Raw genomic sequence first — 26,260 nt, 5'->3', positions numbered from 1 at the left:
TGGCTTCCTGTACCTAAATGTAATATGGATGGCCATTTAGAACATTCTGCTGCTGCTGCTGGAGTGCCACCAGCCATGTAAAATAATCAATGGCTCTCAGGCTGCATTTGAGGCAAAGCTAGGGTGAGCTTGAACAGAGGACTGTCATCAGCAAGTCAGTTTTGCAATCATTTTGTGGTGCACAGACAGTATTGCCAGACATTTTATTAATGTGTTTTGTATCCATTTTCTTATCATCCTGGAATAAAGTCTATCTTGCTGGAAACAAATATTCTGGCATCAGTAAAAGCTCCAAAGCTTGGAGAAACGATCTGTTTGTTTCCTTTCAGCAGTGCACCATGTCTCTCAAGGATCAGCTCATCCACACTGTCCACAAACAGGAGAGCCATGCCGAAAATAAGATCAGTGTGGTTGGCGTGGGTGCAGTGGGAATGGCCTGTGCCATCAGCATCCTCATGAAGGTAAGTGTCAGGCCTGGGAGGAAGCAGCAGAAGAACCTGAGACCTAAAGGAGGGGCAAAAAATAGTTGCCCTTATTAGATGAACTTCTGGTTATACAATCCTTTTTTGGGCCTGAAATGAAGCAACAGTCTTCAAGCTATTGACAGAGAACAAATAGCTACAGTTCTTGTAGATGAAGTTTGCCTCAGGATCAGACAGAATGTCCCTTATGGAATGTACCATTAAAATGTACCATTTCAAGAGCTGCATTTACCTTTGTTGGACTTGCAGACTCCCTACTAAGTAGGAATTTCCTTAACACTCTAAATATACAAAAAGATTGAGAACTGAGGATTTGTTTTGTCTTGAGCAGACAAATGGAATAATTCTTTGCAGTGTGATCTGGAAAAATTGGTCCTTGACACTCTGAATGACTTGTCTTCTGCCTTCAGTTACCATACTGAAAATGCTGCGGTTAACATTAGGCTTGCTTTTCTTGACTGTCAAATAGGTTGCATATGAATTGCTATTAAATTATTGTGATTGTCCTGCTTAATTGTACTACTGTTTCATGCACAATGTGGTTATGAAAAGCGTAAAGTGAACTCAAGGAAGTGGATATCCCAGGGGACTAATTGAAGAACTCTGGTGGGAAGAAGTGAAGTGTTAGAGATGAGCAGAATTGTTTACGTAGCTTTTAAAATAATTGTAACTTCACGGTTTGAAAACTGGGGGCTTTGCTGAAAGAGGCAGCAAACTCACCATTGCTCTTGGTCTCTTGTAGGACTTGGCCGATGAACTTGCCCTTGTTGATGTCGTGGAAGACAAGCTCAGAGGAGAGATGCTGGATCTCCAGCATGGCAGCCTCTTCCTTAAAACTCCAAAGATTGTCTCTGGCAAAGGCATGTAGCTGGCTCTCATGTGCTCGTTGTTTCTAAATGGAGGTAGCTACTTCAGGTCTCACACTGGACAGCCAAGTCTAGCACTTAGGCTGTCACCCTAACTGTTGGGGGGAAAGCTCATGGATATAGTATTCAGCTGACATTTTAAAAGATAACCTTCTTATGGCCAGTCCAGCTAGGAATTTTTTTCCAGGGTTCACTACTCAGTACAGAAAGATGGATTTCTTAAGTACTTGTGCACCTTAGAGAACTTTATTTCATGACCAACTAACCCCTGAACTCATTACTGCTTAATTCTGATAACTTTTAGTGGCAGCCTTGAGTAGGGCAAAGGCTTAACCCGCTCATACTTTAATTACAGTTCCTACAGGTAGTAGGTTATGAGGGCGGAGCCTTCCTCCTCTTCTACCCAGCACCTACCCTGAATGCTATCCCAACAGCTATCCCCAGTCCCATTGGTGGCTGAGAAGCAAGGAGTATCACTGCCTGCAGCTGCGTGTTAAAATATCAACATGTCTCAATGTGGTTACAGAGTTGTGGCAGGAGCCACAGTCATACAATGAAATGCCATTTTTTATAGAGGCAAAGTCTAGGGTAATAATAACCAGGGAATTGCTACACCCTCAAGCTTGAGAATTTGAGATCCCAGTACAGAAAGGAAGTGAGAACTCCTGTTCTGAACCATGTGCTGGAAGAGGTCATGTTTGACACAGCCTTTTGTCTGCAGATTACAGTGTGACTGCACACTCCAAGCTGGTCATTGTCACTGCTGGTGCCCGGCAGCAAGAAGGAGAGAGCCGCCTTAACTTGGTCCAGCGCAACGTGAATATCTTCAAATTCATCATTCCCAACGTCGTTAAATACAGTCCTGACTGCAAGCTGCTTATTGTCTCAAACCCAGGTTTGTCTTGTGTTGCCATAAGAGGATTTGGCTTAGAGAATAGTGTTTCTTCAGAAAGGTGGCATTAGTGCACAGGCTTTTAGAAAATATTTGTGCTGGGGAAGAGAAGGCTTCAGGGAGACCTTGGAGAACCTTCCACTCTCTAAAGGGGCCTAAAACAGAGGTGGCACATTTTACAAGGGCATGTAGTGATAGGACATGGGGTAACTGCTTTAACTGGAAGAGGTAGATGTAGGTTAGCTATAAGGAAGAAATTCTTTATTATGAAGGTGATGAGACACGAGCAGGTGGCCCAGGGAATTTCTGGATGCCCCATTCCTGGAAGTGGTCACGGCCAGGTTGGATGGAGCTTTGAGCTATCTGGTCTAGTGGAAAGTGTCCCTGCCCATGGCAGTGGGTTGGAGTGAAATGATCTTTAAAGCTCCTTTCAACCCAAACCATTCTATGATATCTGTATAGCAAAAAAATGCCATCTTCCCTCTCCAGGCTCAGCAGTTTGGTCTTCTGAGAAATAAACTTTGGTTTTCAGACTGAGTGACCTTGAGCACACTAGGATCACTGATAATTGCATGCATAGCATGAAGGCAGAGCTGAGAGACTGTTCAAAAGAGTCATTGTTACATTAAACAGTCCTTATGTTAGCCCACTGCAGTGCCTGGCCATGGGCACTGCTTTGTGCTCTGTCCCATGCAACCAGCATGCAGGTAAAATGCTTACTGATGAACATAAGGTACTATCCTCATTATCAGTCTGCTCATGAGTGGCACTTGTTATGCCCCTGTTCTCCTCACAGTGGATATTTTGACCTATGTGGCTTGGAAGATCAGTGGCTTCCCCAAAAACCGTGTTATTGGTAGTGGCTGCAATCTGGACTCTGCCCGTTTCCGCCACCTCATGGGAGAAAGGCTGGGCATCCACCCCCTGAGCTGCCACGGATGGATCGTTGGAGAGCACGGAGATTCCAGTGGTAAGGGCGAAATCGGGCTGGCTGTTACACAGCACTCCCTGATGCTTTGTCTGCCAGGAGCACCTTAAAAAGCTACAGCAAAACATTGCTGCAAAATCTTCACACTGCAGCACCTTAAGAATGCAATTTCTGATTTAAGTCATTTGCTGCACAGAGTAACCCTAGATGATCTATATTTGACCTGAATGACTGTGCTTGGAAAAGGTCACTACTGTAACCTGAGCTGGCTAAACATTTCTAGGCTAGATTGTTCACGTAGCTCCCAAAAAAACCCAAACTGAAGCAGCAGGAGGATAAAGTTCTCTGCAAGGGCCTCTCGGAGATCTGCACCAAACCTGCTGGCAGTCACTCAGCTGCCATTTCTGGCATCTCTTACTCACAGTATACAGGAATTGCAGAGGCAAGTCTGGAGGACAGGAGAAAGCACTTTTTCCTTATTTAACCTGTACTTTTCCAGGCAGCACCAGAGCAGTACTATCTGCTTCCTGACACCCACCAGAATGCACTTAGAATTAATTTTTATTTTGGGAAAACTTTGCAAAATGCAGTGACTGTAATTTTAGTTCATGTTGCCCAGGTATTTCACATTAACAAAGGTGTATTCCAACTTTGTGACACCACGTATAAGTGTTGATGTGCTCCTAGGTTCTCAGCCCGCAATTTAGGTTGGCCTTAACAGTCAAACCATATTTAAGATCATAGGTAAATCATAATGCTGTGTTGCAGATTAACCCAGCTAGATCTCATGTTAATTGTTAATTGGAGGACTGAGTATTGTGAGATAATTAATCTATGTGCAACTCTCAGTGCCTGTCTGGAGTGGAGTGAACGTTGCTGGTGTCTCTCTGAAGGCTCTTCATCCAGACTTGGGTACTGATGGAGACAAGGAACACTGGAAGGAGGTCCATAAGCAGGTTGTGGACAGGTAAATACTGGCTTGGCTTTTTTATAAATTTCAACAAAAAAACAAATCGTGAAGAGCTGAAAAAATCTCTGTTCTGCAGTACCCAGATCTAGAATACCTCAGTAGCCCCAAATGTCAGAATGCAAACAAAATGGAACATGAAAAAATATTTTAAGGAGCAATGTAGATTTGGCAGTTAAATTTTCACGATTAGTAAACTTTAAATTAAGTAAGAGCTTAAACTTCTAGGCTTCCAGTATAATTGTGCAGACTAGTGTAAAATGTAAATAGAATTATTCACTGCTGAGTTCATTTTGGTCCTGTCAGAAAATCAGTCAAGCTTCTGATGCCTCCAAATTGATCTGGAGACCTCCGAAAGCCTTTCTGACAAACTTAAAGCATTTCAGTTGATGGTACTTGTTCTTTAATGAGTGTCTGTGTCTCTGCAGTGCCTATGAGGTGATCAAACTGAAGGGGTACACGTCCTGGGCTATTGGCCTTTCTGTGGGAGACCTAGCTGAAAGTATTATGAAGAATTTGAGAAGAGTGCACCCCATCTCTACCATTGTTAAGGTAAGCAGCCCCTTTTTCCTAAATTTTGTCTTGCTGAGAATTAAGTATCTCCGGAATTCTGAAAAACAGTGATTGCTTTCTAGTTTAATTTCAATTAAATTTGGTTTCCTGATAGGATATTCTATAAAATATACAGACATACATAAATTCCAGCCTAACAATCCTTATGTACTTTTTAGGGCTTGCATGGAATAAAAGAAGATGTCTTCCTAAGTGTTCCTTGTGTACTGGGCAGTAATGGCATCACTGATGTAGTAAAGATGATCCTAAAACCTGAGGAAGAGGACAAATTAAGGAAGAGTGCAGACACACTGTGGGCAATCCAGAAGGAACTACAGTTTTAAACCTGCCCAAGCAGTTTTTGGGTCTTAGCAGTTTAACGGGTTTAGTGGTTTGTCTTACGTTGCACTTTCCAAGTAAGTCAAATCTTTCAATGTATTATCTCAACTAGAACACACAAAAAGCTCAAATCTGAACAATGTAGTTTCCTGAGGGTAGCATTAGGAAACTAATCTAGGGTTTTCCCTGTTCACAGACACCCATGTTCTTAGCCGGAGCTAGATTACCTAGTCAGTCTTGTTCAGTGAAGTGGTATGACAGAAATCCAGCATTCAAAGCAGCACTGCCTAAAAAACCCTTTGCCTTTTCCTTATCCTGTTTCATGTTGGTTCAAAGGAATAAGGAGTAAGTAACTGCTACACAATGTGAAACCAAAGACATTTCTTGAAGTTAAGGATTGTCAAGCCAATTGACCAACCTTCTCTGCCAGCTGAATCGCTTAAATATTTCACTGTTGACAGGTCCAAGTGTATTTTCCTAACACTGCTTTGGAATTTTTGTGGGTATTTTTTTCTTAGAGAACCTTATTTTTGTGTACTATATCAGTCTAGTTGTAAGTTCTGTCTCCAGAGCATGTTTAAAAATGTTAAGGTTTCTATGTGCAACAAGACAGTGACTGTCCAACTGTAGTACCAACTACAACACCAAATAAACCACAAACTGTTATTTGTGTCTCCTTGTTTTTCTTAATAGGGCTTTGTCTCCACATGCAGTTCTACTTCCACCCACAATTCTATTTTTCAATTCACACTAACTCGAGCACCACCTGTGTAATCATGTTATGTGTACAGCTGTGCTGGAGGCTTCAGGCAGTTACATACTTATGGAAATCTCACCCAGGTTTTTAAAATACTCTCCAACTTCTTCAGAGCCAGCAGTAACATGAAAAGCCTTAAGACAAAGGCTCAGTCTTAAGCTACGCTGGTTATGGTGCTGAGACCAAGAACCTTTTGAGTTTTCAGTTTTTGCTGATCATAATAAATGTGATTTTTTTCCAGTTTGGCAAAACATCTTCCAAATCTCACAAGTACGGTGAAAGCATGGTTAAGCCTGACACTGCATATCTGAAAACAAAGCATATCATACACAGTTCTGTAGAGGAAGAAAATATGCAACAAGTTTTATTCAGCGTTAAGTCCACCAGCACAAAGATTACAGGAGATAGAAAGTGCATTAATAAAAGCTAGTCTTTACCAAAAAGAAAATATATTATTGATTCAAAATATCTTACACTTGGATGATGTAATAACTTACTCTGGGCACCTACTAATTAAGAGAAAGATCAAGAGAATGGCTGCTTCACAAGGAAATCTTAACTTCCCAGCTAGTCTGAGAATTCAGTAGAGATCACTGAGTCCGGCAGTCTTCCTTGCTTTCTGCATCAATGCCCTCAGCTGGAACTGCTTGCGAGACAGGAGACGTACATGCTGCAGAAAGAAAAGCAACAGCTGGCTATCCATAAAGTTCTGATAAAAACTTAATGCTGCCATACAAATGTATTCCGAGACCCAAATGGGATGTCAGTTTTTTGGAAACACTAAATTCATTATTCTACTAAATGTCATTTTCTTGGCTTAAAATGACTGGCAGATGGCTATCAAATGCAATCACTAGAGTCTGGTTGTTGGGATTTTTAATTATTAACTAATTCATTAACTAATAATAATAATTATCAACTCCACACAATTCTTATCAAAGTAATAATATGGACTCCATAAGGTGAAATCAGACTAATGCACTTCCCATGGGGCAGAGAATGTTCTTCTAACAACAGACAAACAGAACTAGCAAGGTCTACACAAGAAGGAAACAATATGACTTTGTATCTATAGTGCTTTTAAAATTGGTCTTTAAATTCTGATATAATTTTCTAAAACTTATACATGAACGTATAAATATTCCTGTTCCTACAGGATCCTCTTCTGTGAAGAGATAATGAACATTAGTAAGCTGACCAAAGAGTCCAAAGCAAACACATTTAAAATGCACATCTTAAAAACATCCCAAGAAACCTACCTTTAAAAAGACATCTAAATCTATCACTCCACGTCTCAGTGCTTCCCCAAGGTAGAAAATGGTGTCTTCAATTGCATTTTCCTCTGCATATAGGTTCAAGATCTGCTTGTAAAGTGGTGCTGTAGGAATTATAACTTCATCTATATCATTATTTTCTGACTGACTTTCCATTTTCTCTAAGGCAGAACTGAGCTCCTCATCCTTCTTCTTGAGAAGTTCGATGTTCTTGTCAACTTCAGCCTGAAAACAATTAAGATATTTATCTATCATCTTGTGATACAATTGTCTAGATGAAAGATTTTTAGACATACCAGTTCATTCTGTACTTCTTTGCTTATCTTTACTATGATTTTTACAGAAGAAAGAGCTATCAATCTGTAGATTTCAGATACTTTTAAAAAAGTAACATCTGCTTTAGATCATGTAAATCCAATACCCATTTATTAATGTAGAGAAGGCATGCCAACACTCCAAGTATTTCTGAGTTGCCACATTAGGAAAAATAACCATTTAAACTAGCTAAAGATAGTAGAAGGAAAGCCAAAGTAATTATTTTCTTTAGAATACAGTATTCCACAGTTCTCTAGTCCAATTAATAACTTCTATTAATTTTTTAAACCACATCTGAACACTGAGCTGGTTTCAGAAACTGTTTATCAATCCCATAATCTTTCTCCCAGGCAGCAGTGCAAGGAGCAGATGGACTAAGCAGAATATGCCTTAATAAAAAACTGCAGGAATTTCTGAGCTTACTGTGAGTAGGAGAGACTTCTGGGAAAGGAAAAGTTATACAAGGAGGCTGAGACCAAAATCATTGTTCTCTGCACTAAGACGCTGAAAAGTTCTCCGGTACTGCTGTTACACATTATTATCAAAAAACTGAGATGCAAATACGAAATAATCTCACACCACTAACATCTTTCACAGGAAGAATGGGGAAAAGGAACACTGTTCCTGTACTACTGAGCAATGACATTTGTAAGACACATGCAGGACACTGCATCTCACAGTCACTGCTATTTCCGACTTGCTTCAGTCTGAGCACGAGCCCCTAGCTGCAAAAGAGGGAAAGCACAGTGCACTGAAAGCTTTGTTTTTTCTATCATGCTTAATGATTAATTAATCCCATTAGGAATGCGCAGGGGGGGAGCAGTGGCTCCTCTCAGCTTACCACTTCCTGGTCCAGGCGAGTCACCATCTCTTCCAGTTTCTGGTGCCCTTTCTTCAGGTCCTCTTCTGTGCGTTTCAAGGCGTTGAGCTCGGCCTGTGCACGATCCATCTCCTCCTTCATCCGCCACCTCAGCTTGTCACTGACGGCCGAGATGAGGGAAGCGCGGATGGTGTCCTCGCTGATGGTGCCATCTCTGCTGGGTCCTGCACAAGGACGTTTCAGAAGCTTACGATTAATGCTGGGCTGCACTGGCTGCAGTATAAAGCCAGCTGGAATAGCCAGTGGCCAAGCTGCTCTATGTACTTCAGCAGTGTGAGACACGAAAATAAGCTGCTCTCCATAATAATTTCCAGAAGCAGCAAAGAGATCACAGTGAGATAGCATACATTAGGATGGACACAAGTAAATTTAAGAGTATGCATCCATTCATTCACTTCACTATTCCCATATCCACAGTCTTATTTTAAAAATGAGGTGGCCATTTCCTCTGAAGTCCATAAATGTTACTAGTCCAAGACCTTTTAAAGAAGAACAAGAGTTAATGGCTGATGTATTCAACCACAATGAATGTAACAGCTGGCTCAACACAATGAACTGACCTACTAGAGGTATTAGTTCAGGTTTTTTTTTTTTTTTTTTTTTTTAATTGCCTAGCCTGGTAAGGAAATTTTTGAATTAGGAAAGACAAAGGGAGAGTTATATAGACTACCCATGCAGCTCAAGTGGGGATACTCCCAGGAAGTGTATGCAGCCCAAGTTCTCACGGGGAACCACCCTGACACCTGCTGGAGGGACAATACAGCCAGGAACAATCAATCCAGGAGACTCCTGGAAAGCACTGACAATAACTTTCTGATACAGATGCAGCCAAAGAGGAAGGATGTGCTGCTGGACCCTGTAGAACTAACAAGGAATGCCTGGTTGGACACGTGAAGGTTGGAACAGCCTTGGCTACAGTGACCGTGAGATCATGGAGTTCTGCATCCCATAGGTAGGAAGCAGGGCATTGAATAAGATTGCAACTCTGGACTTCATGAGAGCTAACTTAGGCCTCTTCACAGACTTCTTGGAAGAATTCCATGGGAATTTAGCATAGAGGGAAGAGGGGTCCGAGAGAGCAGGTGATTATTCAAGGATCACTTCCTCCAGGCTCAAGAACAGTACATCCCTATGGGCAAGTGAGCAGAAGGGGCAGCAGACCCAAAAATGCTCTGGCAAATCAGACTTTAAAGTACAATTTCAGGAATCTGTCACAAACACAGACAGATGTATTTAAATGGAAAGGCAACTACTTTGTGTCTGTCACAAGAAGTGCAATATGTCTCCAGACTAGGAAACTCACAGTGCTCTAGCAAATGTGAAGTGGCTACTGGTGATATTTACCACAAACCACTTCAATTATTCTGTGGGAATAACGAGAGGGTCACAGTTTCCCCAGGTGCTTCCCACCTTGTAGATCAGTGAAATTTCAACTGGACTGTAACAACATAGCAAGAATTACAGCAGCTTTTGTGCCTAAACTTCACAACTGCTATGAATGAAACACAGAGAGATTTGAAGTTCTATAACTGCAAAGAAAATAAGCAAGAAGAATTTTTACCAGAGTATCTTTTTATCCAGAGACACAGCTATCAAAACCCTGAAGCTGTTACAGCATTATGCACATCACATTTTCAAGTGCCCTAGATTTCAAAAAACAACAAAATGAAAAAATACTCATCACTGCTCACGTGAATCTTGTATAATTTAATACTTTTTTTTTTCACTTCTTCTATCAAATAAGACTGCATAAAATTGTATCTCTTCCCTATGTTTTTTACTCTGTTTCTGTCCATAAAACCTACACCAAGCCACATGGGTGGAAAAATAAAGCTATGCAAATGAAGGACAGGAACTACAGGAAGATGTACATCATGCTTACTAATCCATCAAAGCCTTCTAAAACACAGAAAACATAAATTTTGATCATTCCTAATGCGGGCACTTTGCATACATATAAGTTGCACCAGAATATGTGTACTTTGAAAAAAATATAAGCAAATTACCACTGAAAAATTAAGAGACTGAATTATTAAACAACTGGTGCAAAGACAGCCTTAAGAAAATATGAATGTCCCAACGCTTTATCTGATTTACAGTTTTGGCCTAAAAAATTCACCCTATTGACAGTCAACAAGATAATTTAATTTGGTTAACTTTTAGAGCCAGCAAAAGAAGTTGTCAAATAGCACCATATATCTAAACCCAGGAATCCATCATTGCTGCTTCTCATGAAAACGAGAAAAGAACAAGAGCACTTTCTACACTGAGAAGCAAAACTTAAACCAAGTCAGTCAAACTATGTAAGACAAAGCTTATTCACTGTATAGGACTTCCTAATTAAGGCAGACAATTGTTCCCAATCAAAAAGGCCTGATTTCCCTTCAAAAACAGCATTAGCATGATTTTAGTTACTGTTTGCTTTACATAATGAATTATACTCTAACACAAAGTCAGAATCAACCAGAACCAGTAAAACTAACACTTTCTTTTCCCCTGGCATCCCTCACTCTGGGAGTTTTTATGCAAGGCTCACTTTAAGAGTAAAGTAGGACAGAGGCAAAAAATATAAAATCACAATATGCCTAACACAATGAAAGTTCACACAGAAATGCCACCAGGTAGGGTAGAGGTCTTTGAACATAAAAAGCATCATTTTAATACAGCTCAATCAATGTATCTTCTTACAGAGCATGAACCCATAGAATCTTCTGTCACTTCCATAATTAGCCCAGCTTGGGGAAGATTTCATGGCACATGGTCATTAAATCAACAGAACTCTGAAACCTTTAACCTTTACTAGGCAGAGTCTGGTTTCAGAAGTGACCTTACAGAATCATCAAACCAGTAACTGCATCAGAAAATTAATTGATGGCAGATGACTGAACAGAAAGTCAAAGTCTAAAGGACTATTTGAAAAACCAGTGATTGTGAAAAACTTGAGCTACTTTGCATGAACACTTTCATCCAATTCAAACTAGGTTCACTATAGGAAACATACCACCATCACCCACACAAAACTCTGAAGCTGTAACAAATGATATGCTCCTAAATAAACTACCACAATAAACCACAGCCAAACAAAAACTGTACAGGAAAGAAACATTTTCAGTTCAAAGGAAAAAACAATACTGGACTGCAAAAAACGCCCAATAAAACAAACAACAAAACCACCTCACAATATTTTAAGCGTAGTGGATGATCAAAGAGATGTGTTTGCATTTCATCTGGCACAAGAGATAAGCCATGTAAACCAGATGTAGGGCTTTTACCTAGCTGCAGCAAACGAGTCAGTGTAATGGTAAATTGTCACTATGAAACCTGGCATTACATTACAACATGGAATCACAGATGATCTAACTCAGGACTGCAACAGTCTTCTATCTTTGGCAGATACTGCACCTCTATTCATCTTCAATGGGATGAAAATGAGGGAAAGAAATTAAATAGAATATATTTCTATTTTAAATTAACATTCTGCTACTTAAAGGCAAAACTGTTTGAGAAAGACACTGCAGAAAGCCAAGTTTGCCTAGAAAGGTTATCAGCTCCCTATAGGAGAACCAGTGGAATCATTAATTCTCCAGGACACAAGTGTAGCCCCACAACACCAAGCACTATTTGAGATACTTGAGTGGGACAGCAGCTTCCTTGCACTGTGCATGGCAGGCGCACATCACCTCAGAGTGGAGGGCCACTGAAGCAGCCAAGAACTTTCAGAAAATGCTTTCTCAATTGGAAAGGCTGAAAGAACTTGGACACAATGGACAGGATCAGGCACAAGAAAAACACAACATACAACTTACGGCTGCTTTCAAATTCTGTAGTAACAGAACTCCTCAGATATTTTAGTAAGAGTAAAGTAGAAGCATCTCTCTTCCCTTGCCTTGTCCCCATGTATGTGAAGAAAAATCACAAAATACACACAGTTCTGGAAAGAAAAGACATTCTATGACTCTAACCCAGGCCATTCCACAAATAACTGAGTTCACACATTAGATGAAGAACCTATGGATGCACTTCTAAATTATGGGGCTTAAGAGTCTATAATGAATTGCTAATGTGAACATCACAACAGAATCTACACCCTCACCATATAACTGTGCCAAAAGGACTATCAGCCAGCTGGAAAGTTACTGCACCAGCTTCCCACTTAACTAGGTGACATCTATCACTGGCTCCCATTCTTCTACACATACACTGGAAGTGAGGGGCAAGGTGGAAAGCAAGGGCCACAGAGCAGCAGACTGGGAAAAGACACAGGTCAACACCCTAAATGCTGATGGGAACAAAGGAGGAAGTGACAAGTAGAGATCAATAAGAAGCAACAGGGAAGAGGCTGGAGAAGAAACTCACTAAAAATGAAGCTCATTCCAAATTGCTACTTTAGAAAGCTACTATTTTGGGAGGAAAGAAAGTATAAATAGAGTCCATTAGATGTTTAAATGATGACAAAGGTATTTTTCAAAACCATGAACAGAGCAATGCAGACAATCAAAAGTCACTTACAGTTAAAGGGTGAGGAAAACCCCATGTAGTTACATTCACTGCTCTTCAAAATATCCACAAAGCACACACGATGTATTGCATAAACCCAGGAATTCACTGAATTCCTGAATTAAGCTGAATAAAATGTATTTCTTTTCTGCCTTTGAAAAAATTTTAATTAAAGATCAATACTTTAGAAGTTCAAAGCAAGAACGACATGTTCTTTTTTCCATTTTATTTCTTTACATATCAGTTATAGAGAGAAGCTTTACTTCAGAGAAACCCTTTCCAAGGTACTCACCAACAGTGGTGACAGGAGGCTGAGAAGGGTAGTACTGCACACTAGTGGTTGCTGGAAAGGGAACACCACCTGGGTAAGGATAGTTTGGGAAGCTGCTTTGACAAAGAAAGATATGCTAATGTTATGCAACTATTAGTAAAATATCATCCACCTAGATTATCTTTATTGCCACCATGTTAAACAGTCATTTGCATAATAAAATTTTAAATTGCAGGCCTTTTTCCTGTTCACATGAACAACTTTCACAACTGGTATTTCTGGTATTATTTAAGATACCATTTTATCTGAAACCCTATCTAGTTATTGCCTGGTCAACATTTGGATAATAAATTCTCCTGCATACCTCAGTTTTGCTATATGAAATCCCACAAGTATCCAAAAGAAATTATTCTAGCTACAAACTCCCACACAACAATTTCAAATTAATAATTTTTATTATGAGAACAGTTAAAAAGATGACTGGTGAACTGCCTTACGCAAACCTAAAAATGCTGTGCAAAATATGCTTGCAAGGTGAAACCTACTCCCCCAGAAATTCTCAGTCCTGCTCTGATGGATAAAAAAAGCAAAAGTATTCATTTGCTCACTGAAACAATTATGAGATGACATGTAACAGTCTAAAACACCTTTCTAAAATACATTTGCTATCAACTAAAACAAGGACACAAATTGGTCAGTACTTGACTGAGAAACACCTGCATGCAGCAGAGTATTAACTACAGTAATAATTAAACAAAGTGTCCAAAAACCCCTGCAAAATATAAAATAAGCATGTTCTGTCTCTCTTCAGGCAACTGCAAACTTAATAGTTCTTAAAACCTTCCTATTAATTAATAATTTATATGTTTTAAAAACAGTTATTCTATTACTTCAGTACAAACTTTAAGAGTGCATTAAACAAACATATTTAGGAAAAAAAACCCATGCTGTAAGAACTTTAAAAAATTCTAACTTTTATCCTCTTAAAACATAACACTTCCCCCCACCCCCCCAATCCTCAGAGGTTTTTACATTTTAAATGTCTTTTAAAAATAAAAATGCACCATATTACACCAAAATCTCATATGCCTCTACCACAAAATCAGGACATAAGGATATTAATAATAAAAACAATTAATTATGATGTAAAAAATATAAATACACACTAGGAGGCAGTAGTCAACATCTCACTATTTACTAAGACAGCTCTACAAGTCCTCTGGAAATGCTTTAGTCCTAACTATTATATAGAAAATATTCCTGGTTAATATTAATAATAAGCTTTTGAAGTAACCTTGAGTTCTTCAAATTCCCTTAGAGTGCTCTGAGTCCATATTTACACTGGAGTCAAGGTTTGTATTAACCCAGCAAAGTTGTGTTCAATTTTTGAGATGCTAATAAAATCTTGGCTTTCAGGGGTACATTTCTTTCTATGTCATGTAAAATATAAATATATAAAAATATATGAGTGAAGATAGGTAACAGCTTGGAGTTAGGTAACTTCGAAATCTATTTATCACACCCATATATATTTTATTTCAAGCAACTAAGCAAGCTAGACCTTCCTCCAGTTTTGGCTACTGACAAGAATTCAGCCCTCACTTTTAACAAACCCTGCTAACATGAATAATTATACAACAAATGCACCATAAGAAAATACAATTATGATTAGACACTATTCAGTGAAATTCTCCATCAGGAAAATGATGATAGTTTAAAGAGGCACTTACCTTGGGTTTGGAGTGCTTGATGTTGGATAGGGAGATATTCCACCTGGAATTCCTGGCACATAGGAACCTAAATAAAACAATAAAGTTGTATATATTTACATTTCAGAAGTTAAAACCCTCAATATAAAGAAGTTGTTCCTCACACATAAAAATAACTGTATTGTTATATTGATTTTTTTTTTCTTAATCACTACTTTAAACTAATTACCGCATGGATAAAAATAGGTATTGATTTAAAAACACACAGCAAATAGGTATACTAAGGAAAAAAAAATAATCTGCAGCAAGGGTACTCAGAAAAAAGCCCCACAACATGGTATTAAAGATGACCTACCTGAAGAGCTGTCTCCATTTTTTATGTAATAGCTGAGAAAAGAATTTAACCTTTCTAGCCAATGATGTCTATTCACTAAATAACAAGTGCACAATTTGAGTACCTTCAGAGTAGTTGACTAGCTGTTTAATGATCCAACCATGTCCTTATTGAGTAATTTCTGCTATTTAGAAGCTGTATTTAAAAATTTGTTATCAGCACATATAAATGTCTAAATAGTCTTAGCAAGTTTAAGATTTTTCTTGAGAAGCTGACAAAATTATGTTTTGGGCATACTTATCCCACATTTCTAGCAATTTTAGGAATACTTAATCAAATAACTTTTTTTTTTAAAGAGCTATTAAGAGTGGAGCTATTTCCACTCTTCAGTGCTTTTAAATGATTAAAACTTTTGCCAAAGGACTTGATTTCTTCTTAAACAATGTATCTATAATTTGGAAAAACCCAAACCCTAAACGTCTGTAAAATAAGGAAAGTCTGATTACACTAGTAAAACTAAGTAGCTATTAATAATTTCAAAACCCTGAAACATTTTCACTAGAATGACTTGTAATTCTATGAAGTAATTCATAGTACTTCAGCTCAATTCAATTCAAAATAGTAATTCAAAGCACTTCAGCTCTGAGTGACTAAAAGAGCAATCAAATATGGTTCATTGCAGGCTTGTCCTCAAGGCACAAGTCACAGCCTCTGCTAAAACTACACTGAGACTGACCCCCACTGTTCCTGGAAGATCAGGACAATCCAATCCTCTGGTGCTCTCACAAGCAGGCTAGTCACACACAAGCTGAAAAGTCCCAAACGCCTGCCTTTAGTCAATTATTCCTAATGGTCCCATCCCATTTATGTTTGCTACCCATTTCCTCACGGGTTCAGAACCTAAAACCTTGCTAAAAATGGGTTCTGCTGGAAATGGCAATGAATAGCATTCAGCTTTTCAAATGTAACACTGTGATGGAGTAAAAGCCATATTGCAATAGAAAATGGACACAGCCTTAAAAATCTGGCAAAAATCAATAACCCCAAATACAGCTACTGTACCATTAAATTCATGTGAAACTGTTATAGCATTATTAAATAAACAATCTCCAGCTAAACTGCTCCCCCTTCCCTACCACCCCAGCCTCTGACTTGAGAAGGTCTATGCTACTGGTTTTTTGGCTTTTTCCCATCCAATACAGAGTCTGCTCCTGGAAGAATTTCTAGGATTTTCTGTTTCCCACTTCTTTTTCCCCCACCTATAAGATGCCTCCAGAAGTTTAAATAAATAAGTAATTTTAAAAGTCTTGAGGATTTTTGCAAGAAAATAAGAATGGGTACCAAGTCACAACACCAATTTAACAGAGAACAAAGACTAAAACAATCACAAGGCAGTTTTTTTTTTTTTTTAATATTCAGTCAGCAATTTGAAAAAAAGAAGAAAACTAAACCGCACAAACAGGAGTGTGGGCATAGGAAACACAAGCTATAGGCATGCTTGTGCTCATGGAATCAATGGTTGCAGGATACTTACAAGATAGGCTTGTATTATTAGAATGAAAAAAATTGAGATACAAAGCTATTTGAATAATCTCTTTGTAAGTCTATCTTGGAATGTTGACAGGACACTGGTTGTTCTGAGGGTGTTTGTGTTCTGGTTTTGTCTGGGTTTTGCTGTGTATTATAATACAAACTTGAATTTTCCCCTCTAAAACCCAAAACCCCACATGAATTCTTAGATTCACAGAACCTTTTTAGTTGGAAAAGACCTTTAAGATCATTGAGTCCAACAAGGTAAAGTGAAGTAAATTCACAGGCCAGGTGAATTCATTAGCCAGCAATATAAAAAGTAAAATGCACTATTTGGGGGCAAACTGTGCAGGGCAACAATCCCTTTGCAATGTTAAGATGATTATTTGCAGAAATCAGAAGTGATGAGCACTCACTGGTTGGTGGGCCTGTTGCCTGGTATGGGGGGTAGCTGGAGGAAGCAGTAGGCCGAGAAAACACTGGAGGCTCCTCTCCAAACACAACAATCATGACCTGGATCAGCTCCAACAAGTCTGACTGGGGCTGGGAGGGAAAGAAAATCACAAGTTGTTCATTTTGCTAACAGAGTTTAACTGACTGTAGCAACAATAGGATGACATTCCATCAACTCTCAAAAGCATTCCTTTTATTTGTGGGTTTAAATGTTCTTAAAATGTGTATCTCTCATGTGTATACATATGTGCATAATTAACTTCCTTTCTGGATTCTATTACACATACCAAACCCAGTCAGCTTGTACTCAAAACCATATAGCAAAACACAGCCAGAATAAACTGGGTAATACATGGTTCCATATCAACTGCAGGACAATAAACGACTGGGTATAAATGTCCAATGATGAATTATAATAATATTTTTAAAAATTAAATCCACCACCCAACATGAAAAAGATACAGATCCTCAAGTTTTTAGACATTTCAATTTCATACATCACAGCTTTTGCTCTGATTCAGAATGTCTCAACAGAAAAAAATATTCTAACCCACTAAGGAGTGGCACAAACCTTCTTTAAATACAGTTAAACCAGGCCTCTGCTTAGAACTACTTAATATAGGCATGATTTCATTTTGCCAAAATAAGAACAAGCATCATGAATGCAGCACCAGATTAAACACCCCAATTCAGAGTTTACTTAGCTCTATAAGCCACTTATTTATTTTTACCAACCTCTCAAACGGAAAGAATTCTGTATCAGCTGTACCTTAGATGATTCTCCTGCTTTGTGCAAGACCTGACCTGGGCAGTCTTTTTCCAATACTACTATGCAAGTACTGACCTACCACCCAGCCTTAATAAATGCATTCCTGTTAATCACATTCTACAGAACCATGCATCTTGTATCATTTTTCTCATCTTGTCAACACAGTTTAGCTTCTTTAGAAGTCCATGTTTTGGCCAAAACTTCTGTGAGGCCTGCACTACTCAATCCTCTATTTATTGGTAAAGCAAATATATCCATATACATGAGGCTCCAGGAATGTCTGCTTAAACAAGTCCAAGTGCTTGTAAAAGTCCATTTTAGTCACAAAGATGTTTTAAGTAAATTTATAATTTCCCTTCTGTAAATACTCTTATCTCACAAATCTTCACATCACTCTCTTGCCAGGGGAGAGGACACCTTGTGCTGCACTGTTTAATCAGAGAAGTTATAACTGACAATACAATTAATTACATTAAATAACAGGAACACAGAATGCAACATCCTGAACTTTTAAGACATTCCAGAAAACAGTTGATTTTCTTTTTAAAAACGGTTTAAGGACTCTAATAAAGACTGTGATTTTTATTAAAAATGATACAACTTTCTCGAGGAATGCAGAATGAGCAGTTTGAGAACTTCAAGCTTCCTATACTTACATATTTCCACTCATGCAGGTAGGGAAGGTATATCTTTCCATTTGCATCAACATGCTTCCCAGTTTTTATTGTCATAGAGCTAGTGGGTTTAACAAAACAAATTGGAGGGTTGAAAGGGTATGTGTCCAGCAGCCACAAGCAAATTGGGATATTGTATGTGTTACCTAGAAAAGATATTTTGAAAGATTTTAGAAGTTATTTAAATTCTTCAATTGTCCTCCTGTATTCAGATTCATAAAAAACTCCTAAACCCAGTAAACTCAACTGTACAAAGTTAGAAGCCAAAGCCAAAATCTACTAATAATATTGAATGGATAGGCAACACTATGGTTACAAACTCAACATTTTTCAGAACAATTTACGAAGTTTGATTTAGAATCATTGTTCACCACTAATACTCAGTCTCGCTTGTTCTATAATGCAACATTATAAGACTTGAATTATTGTTAGCTGCAGCAATAAATGGTGTGCAAGCCTCATTCAACTGACAAGCCTGAAAAAATGTGCAATGCTGAAAGAAAAAAGATGTTGCAAAGCTGTAAATGACTGAAGAAGCAATGCTCAGCATTCAAATTTTATCCTGCAGCAAAAATAGGGAACAATTTCTTTAAAGTATTTTACTTTGGATAAGAAAAGGATTTCAAGAAAAGAGTGATCACTGAAGTCGTGAAGTTGAATCAGGACAAATGCAAATTTTCCATGCAATTTGGGAAAATAATGGGGATGATGATAATTATAATACATGCATACCTCTGTAAGGCACAGGAATGGTTCCACTGAGGCTCATCAACTCCCTAGATGAACCATCATTAAAAACTGAAAGAGAACAAACAATATTTTAAAAACAAATATATTGGTTATGTTAATCTCGGTTCAGGTTATTCCCCATCTATTTATTGGCATAAGCTTTCACAAGTTACACACATATAAACTCAGCCTGAAAGGTTCAACTCTTGCACATTTATGGATTAGTAGATGACTGTCCACAGTCAGGTAACTCCTTATGAATAACACACTTCTGAGAAATGAATGATTAATCATTGTCAAACTACCTTCTCTACAAACAAAACTGTTTCCTCATTCAGTGACCAAGTCAAATGATGGAACCTTGCAAACTGCAAGTAATGCCAACTGCTGAGAAGATAATCTGAACTCAAACTTGATTAAAAAAAAAAACCTGTCACCTGAGGTTTATAAAATAATTCCTTATGCTTTATTCAAAAAAACACATCAGCAAGAATACTGAAAATTCCTGGGTCACGGGCATTTATTACAAAATCAATAAATATAATTTCACCAAACAGTAACATACTGAAGAGGAAGAAAGAGTGCTTGACTCTGACAAATATTAGTCACAAACTGCACAAGAACTCTGACCTAAATTTACTGAGTTGCTGTATTTAGTTTCCTCATACTTTTAATCCAATACATTATTCTTGGCTGAATGAAATCAGCTTCTGTTGAGAAAGCTTTTATGTTTTTAATTCTTCATGCAGGTTTCTAGCCATAATTCAAATGTAGGTTACTGTGCACAATTATTGTGGTGCTGATGTTCTGTAAAGGCAGGTAGAACATGTTGGGATGTCAATGGGGGTATGCATTTCATTATTAATATGAACTTGAAAACTGTCTCATCAGTAACGTAATTGTCGGATTATGCTCTTCTCTGACTTAGAGATGGGGCAACTGAGAGGCATTTAAAAAACTTTTATTGCATCTTTAGTCTCATGAGAAGGTTGAGACAACACAGATGTTATAATTTACGCCATCACAATTAGAAGGTATTTTCTAATTGCAATACACTATAAGCATTTCTTGGCCTATCAGCTTTTGCTACGCCATGCTGTAAATGTCTTAAAGCCAATCATCTAAAATTACCCCTCGTGGGTCCTATTACAATGCATCGTTCATAGTTTTATTTCTCCAAAGTATCTAGTCTTATTTGCAAGGCCATCCTTTGAAACTTGTTTCTACTTCCATTTCTCTCTCAACAATGTCTGTCATATTCCATGGCATTTCTAAGTCAGCATTTCTTATCTCAAAGTTTGCATACAGATGCACACTATGTGAGCCTTCTGTCAGGCTTTGAGAATTCTCTACACATCCATTTCCCGTATTTCCCCCTCTCTCTTGAATAGAAAAAACTTTTTTGATGGCTTTGTTCATTGTTTGTCACATACAGGGAAGTACACAACAATTCTCTACAAATCCATTTCCCACATGTAATCAGTTTCTTGCAGCTGATGCCACTGCTACAAATAATATAGATTATCTGTAAGTGATTCTGTGCTTAGCCTCTTCCAGGCAGCTTAAAGAGCATTAGGGAACACAAATGGCTACAGCTCAAGGATATCTGGAATTGTGATCACCACCTTATGCAAACTTGGGCAGCTATTCCAGCCACAGTCCTTTCACTCCTGTTTTGTTTCTCCAGTCACTGCATGAATTTTTTATTTCTGTGACAGCTGCTGGCTTGCAGCTACTCCAGTTAAAACTAACTCATCTTTGACCTGTCCATGTCCCTTCTTAATATTTCTCAATCCAGATACACAACTTAAAAATTTTTGATTATGTATTAGTAATATAAATTAGATCACAGAGGAGTCCCGCACGTAACAGTTAAAAAGGTGACCATAAGAAGGCTGACCTCAGCAGCTAGCTGGCTCACTGTATGCTGTGAAACCCTAGGTATCATCTTCCTTTACCACACTCAAATTTAAATTAACTTAGAGACTTTAAAACGGCTAACAAACAGTGATTATCATCAACAATTTACATTACAAAACCCTCATGCCAATTTTCTGTATGGTTGACTCTGTTTTCTTCATACTCTTAAGGACTACCACAATGGTTTTAAATGAAGCATTTCTTCATTGATTTACAGTTCTTCCTACACAGAATTTTAGAAACGTCTCTATATGGCAGCAAAGCTGAATTTGTAAGATACCAGCAATCTCAGGACACCAACTGATGACATCAGTGAGTGATTAACTGAAAGTTAAGCTGTGAAAAACGTGACACTTCTTGGCACATTAGTTATTTTCTAACCGTACTATATTACTGAGTCTGTGTTTCTAAGGAAATGTTGATGTCAGAGACAAAAAAGAGAAACTCAAGTTATGTTTTCTAGTGTTAATCTTCTTTCTCCCCCCACAAAAACTACCAAAGACATCTAACACATCAATAATTCACCAACAAATACTTTCTCATGCACAGACTAACCATATGAATCCATGACAGGTTTGAGGTCCTTGTACTGAGTAATAACACTGGTTGTCTCCTGTATGGTTAGGTCTCTATACTTATACTGGAAAACAAAAGAGAAAGAAATTACTTCAGAAGCTAAATTTTTAGTATAATTTAATTCAAGTTTTTTATTTTACACAATAGCAGCATTTATGAGAGTTTACATCTATACATGGACACTCCTCTCCACTCTTATTTTGGAATAATAATTGATTTGTCCATATTACTTAAATGACCACTGCCTATATAACTTATCGAACTTTAACGAGATGTTAAGTCTTAACAAGGGTGTAAGCATCAATTGATTTGGGAAAGAGCTATCACATTTTCTTTCATGTGCTACCACCACCAAGTGTATCTGAGAAATATGAATGAATCTTAAAAAAAAAGTCACCTCCAAACAAATACAGTGATGTTCTGAACATTCCTGATAAACAGCTGTCTAGGATATGGACCACACAGATCTATTTCATAGCACTTTTCAAAGCAACACCATATTTATCAATCATTGATTAGCATTTATGTGTATTTTGTCAGCTAGAAAGCAGACTTATCAAGGCAGAATATTACCAGCAATAATACTAGTTTTACCCCTGTCCTTTTATCAGGAGCAGGGAGTAACAGCACAGATGCCCTGTGAATTCAGATACACTACAGAATTCACCAGTCTCAGAGCCATAACCCACAGACAGCAAAGAGTCTCCTGGGCAACAGAGAGCTGGTTCACCACACACTGCAGCCCTTTAGCCTTGTTGTCATTTCTCCTGATAATTACTATTAAAAAGAAAAGCCAGCAATGTGGTCCCTTGACATTTTTTCATTCTAATACAATTAAAAAAAACTGCAATCTTCAGATGTCATAAGGAACACAGCCAGCAACCTTTCACTGAACCATGGTAGGAAGACAAAGGGCCCAGCACAATAAAATGTCCAATATCCAAAGCACGCAAATGTTAACAACATCTGAACAAATTAATTCAGACATGATCCAAGAGCAAACTGTGGTGCCACAGCTAAAGGTCACCTTGGCCCTGACAAACACTCATGAGTTGTGAAACTTAGAAATTAACTCTTCTTCCCATCACCTCCGGAGACTGACAAGGATGCTCCTCCTGGGCATGACATCTTGGATTTACTCAGCAGAGATGAACCCAACACGCCACTTCCCACAATGCCACCTCAGCCTAGAGGAAGCACCAGCACCTCGGGTTGTTGTATTGTGTTATTTGGTTTGTCCCTGTTTTTCCCTCATTTATGGTTTCATCCCAAGTTGTCTCCCCTTCCCTAAATGTCAATCCCATCCCCACTCCTCCCAAATCCCTAGAAATTTCCTTGTCAATCCCCATATCCCCTCCCTGGCACCTTGTCTGTCACTTGACTCTCCAGCCCCTCTCTCTAGAAGCTTCCACAAAGGGTGCTGAGTGATTGGCCAAGGGCCAGGGGTCCCCCCTCCTCAGCTCCCCGATATATTGTCCTGCTCGTCAATTACTTCATGTCCCACTCCCCTCTATCCGCGCTTGGCGGATAGCCAAACCCCTCCCGTTTCCACCCCCTAAGAAAAGGGGCTGCTCTGGTCTCCTCGGGGGTCTTTTCAGCATTGCATCCCGAGGCCAGGAGCTGCCTGGAGCTACCAAAACCTTGGATTTATACAGCCTGGATTGTCTCCTCCCGGTTCGGGTCCCTCACCATCGCCGACAGAGCTTTCCGAGGAAAGGGCTCGCAAGCCTTAGCCGCTCTTGCGCACTCCTGAGCACGGAAGGGCGGCCCCAGCAGCCGCTGTGTCGGAGCTAGCAGGGAAGCACCAAGAAGACTCTTGGTGGACGCTGAGGCATCGGGTGATGCTGTGACTGCTCTTCCTCAAATGACCAAGGACAAAACAGCCACGTGGTCTGTCTGCAAAATGCTGGTCTGTGGGACAGAAAGCAACCCCTCCAGCAGGGATTCCTGTGTGCACTGGGAAGCACCAGCAGAGGTCAATCAGCCCCTGGATGCTGTTTTGGTGGGACTGCAGCAAAGCATCTCAGCCTCCTTTGTAAAATTGGTGTAGGACTGGGAGTGTGCAGCAGGGCTTGACAGAGAGACAACTTTGCTAACATTTGAATACATTCCTCCCTCCCTCCCCAACACCTGGCAGAAGCAGGAACAGCCATTGAGAGGACATGGAGGAATTTTCATGTACACCCGCCAGAATGGCAGCACATACCCACACCACTGCATGTGTCACTACAGGACAAATGACACTGATCACCAGCTACTTTTAAAAGGCAGGGCCTTCTCATAGGAACAAACCTTATGATCCAGGACAGAGCCTCAAAAATATTGGCATAATCACTATTAAGAGAGTAGGATTCTGCTAACAGAAGCTCCAAAAAGGCACAAGGACCACAGAATGGTTTGGGTTGGAAGTGACCTCAAAGATCATCTTGTCCCAAGCCCAAGGCAGGGACACCTTCCACCATCCCAGGTTGCTCAGATCCCCATCCAGCCTGGCCTTGAACACCGTCAGGGATGGGGCATCCACAGCTTCTCTGGGCAACCTGTGCCAGCGCCTCACCATCCCCACAGTAAAGAAGCAAGCAGAGTCAGGCTTTACTTCCACTTCTGGCACAAGACTCTCAAGTCAGTTGAGTCAAGAACTGATAAAACAATGCCTGTCTGCTCAGCAGGCACTCTGTGAATCTGGTACATGATGGGGCTGATAAACCTCTAATTTGGTTATCGGGGGCGCTTGCAAACATTAGGCACAACACCTGAACATCAAGCAAGCATCTTCATATCCCTATTAAAACAAAGAAAAAAAATATTCTTACAAACTGTCTTTACACTGAGTGATGATTACTTAGTAGAGAGACAGTTGTGTGATTCCAGCTACCGCCACATGCAAAATTAAATGTTAATTTCAGCACGTAGATTGATTTCCAATAAATGTCAAAATCTCTTTGGAAAATATAAGATCCTAGTGATTTCTACAAAGGTAACTAAAACTGATTAATTTGAATTCTTAATTTCTTAGACTCATTTTTCCTCCTCCATTCTCAGATTGCAAATGCATTCCCCTAATTTTACATACCAGGAAACAGATCACAAAAAGATGAAGCTTTTCAAGATCTGACAGCAGGTAAATACCTGAAGTCAAATTAAGTACTTAGGTTCCCTAAACGAGGATCAAGCTTTTGCTATCTCATACACGGAACTATTCAATATGCAAAATATCACTACACTTCCCTCTCTAGAACAGAAAGTGTAAGTATTTTTGAAAAATAAATATAATGAAATAGCATCTTCATTTTTCATCACCTACTGAAAGTCAAATGGGGGTATAAAATAAACACGTTTGGGGGAACAAGGACATTGAACTATCTTAAATTCTATTTCTTCTATGGCATCGCAGTCATTAAATTAGCAAAGACAGGTGTATACAAATACATGCATGCTCTCATTTGCTGACAGTGACTAGGTATTCAACACTCATTTTCAGGCTGATAAAAAATTCTGCTTATGACTCTATGCAGGTGAACGTGCCTTTGGTTTTGATCGGATTCTCAACTATTGCACTTCATTTCAAAACGCTACACATATGATTAAATGCTGCCAAAAGGAATTCCTAAAACCCCCCAACAAACCCGTAACTCCCCCTAAGTGCCAGCATTAGGGGTTTTCATTCCAAGCTGCTGGACAAAGCCCAGTTTTCAGTGAGGAGTGGCACCGCACGATTCAGTGGCTGATCTGCCTTCCATGAGATTTTCCCGTTCCCTCGCACAGGGGCGATAACCAAACCCGCCCCGGTCAGCGATGCTGAGCTCGCCTTCCCTCTCCTGCAGCCGGGGAGCTCAGGCGCAGCGTGCCCGCCGGCGCTGGCGCTGGCGCTGTCCCAGCCCAGCCCCGCAGCTGGGCACGACCGTCTCAGCCTCGCTGCGCCGTTCCTGCCTTCCCGACCCAACTCCCCGGAGCCTCCCGGCGCTGGGCCCCGCTGCCGCCCGCCCGCTGGCCGGGCCGCGCCCGTACCTTGCTGAGCATCTTCTTGAGCTGGCTCTCGGACACCGCCATGGCGGCCGCCCCTCGCTGCCGCTGTCGGTGCCCCGCTGGTCCCGGCGCCGCCGGCCCGGCCCTACATAAACACAGGAAGCGCCGCGCGCCCGCTTCCGGCGGCGGCGCCGCTGCCGCGCGTCACGGGGCGGCACCGGGCGGCACCGGAGCGGCACCGGAGCGCCGCCGAGCGCCGCCGAGCGGCACCGGAGCGCCGCCGAGCGCCGCCCTGCTTAGCGCCGGGGAGCACGACACGAACGCAACGGCAGACTAATGCACGAAACACGCCGGGAAGAGCTGGCAGCATTGTAAGATTAAAATGATTACACAAACGCCAAACTCAATAAACAACAGCTTGATTATTTGCATGAAAAGAAATGCTCAACAGATGAGAAACACCACCATGAAAAATAATGTAAAACCTTAAATTCATAGTTTTTTCCCCCAAAGTAAGTGAAAAAAAAAAACCCAAACCCCAAAGTGCAGCTTGTTAAAAATACAGCAGCAAAGTTGGTTA

The 26,260-nt window shown here is 39.9% G+C and overlaps 2 protein-coding genes and 1 long non-coding RNA gene across 4 annotated transcripts; 1 reads left to right on the top strand and 2 right to left on the bottom strand.

Moving 5' to 3' along the window:
* Positions 1 to 308: 308 nt before the first annotated feature.
* LOC137476040 (L-lactate dehydrogenase A chain) lies at positions 309 to 5,692 on the top strand. The gene is made up of 7 exons (XM_068194031.1): positions 309 to 461; positions 1,225 to 1,342; positions 2,070 to 2,243; positions 3,037 to 3,210; positions 4,018 to 4,135; positions 4,564 to 4,687; positions 4,867 to 5,692. The coding sequence occupies exons 1-7, from the start codon at positions 339 to 341 to the stop codon at positions 5,029 to 5,031; spliced, it is 996 nt and encodes a 331-aa protein (XP_068050132.1). The 5' UTR covers positions 309 to 338; the 3' UTR covers positions 5,032 to 5,692.
* LOC137476041 (uncharacterized) lies at positions 330 to 1,332 on the bottom strand. Its single transcript, XR_011000208.1, has 2 exons — positions 1,203 to 1,332; positions 330 to 504 (listed from the first exon to the last, which is right to left on the bottom strand). It is a non-coding gene; the product is annotated as an uncharacterized lncRNA (long non-coding RNA).
* A 424-nt stretch (positions 5,693 to 6,116) lies between the features above and the next one.
* Positions 6,117 to 25,889, bottom strand: TSG101 (tumor susceptibility 101). 2 transcript variants are annotated; one of them, XM_068194029.1, is made up of 10 exons: positions 25,723 to 25,889; positions 21,694 to 21,778; positions 19,222 to 19,287; positions 18,472 to 18,635; positions 17,010 to 17,136; positions 14,751 to 14,817; positions 13,042 to 13,136; positions 8,214 to 8,416; positions 7,043 to 7,282; positions 6,117 to 6,453 (listed from the first exon to the last, which is right to left on the bottom strand). In XM_068194029.1, the coding sequence occupies exons 1-10, from the start codon at positions 25,762 to 25,764 to the stop codon at positions 6,364 to 6,366; spliced, it is 1,179 nt and encodes a 392-aa protein (XP_068050130.1). In that variant the 5' UTR covers positions 25,765 to 25,889; the 3' UTR covers positions 6,117 to 6,363. The 2 variants fall into 2 exon arrangements, with proteins under 2 accessions (XP_068050130.1, XP_068050131.1); XM_068194030.1 differs by having other exon boundaries at positions 13,042 to 13,133.
* Positions 25,890 to 26,260: the final 371 nt, after the last annotated feature.

The sequence above is a fragment of the Anomalospiza imberbis genome, chromosome 6 (genome assembly GCF_031753505.1).
Source record: "Anomalospiza imberbis isolate Cuckoo-Finch-1a 21T00152 chromosome 6, ASM3175350v1, whole genome shotgun sequence".
Taxonomy (NCBI): domain Eukaryota; kingdom Metazoa; phylum Chordata; class Aves; order Passeriformes; family Viduidae; genus Anomalospiza; species Anomalospiza imberbis.
The sequence above is the reverse complement of the archived record's forward strand: the minus strand, read 5'-3'. Positions and strand labels throughout refer to the sequence as shown.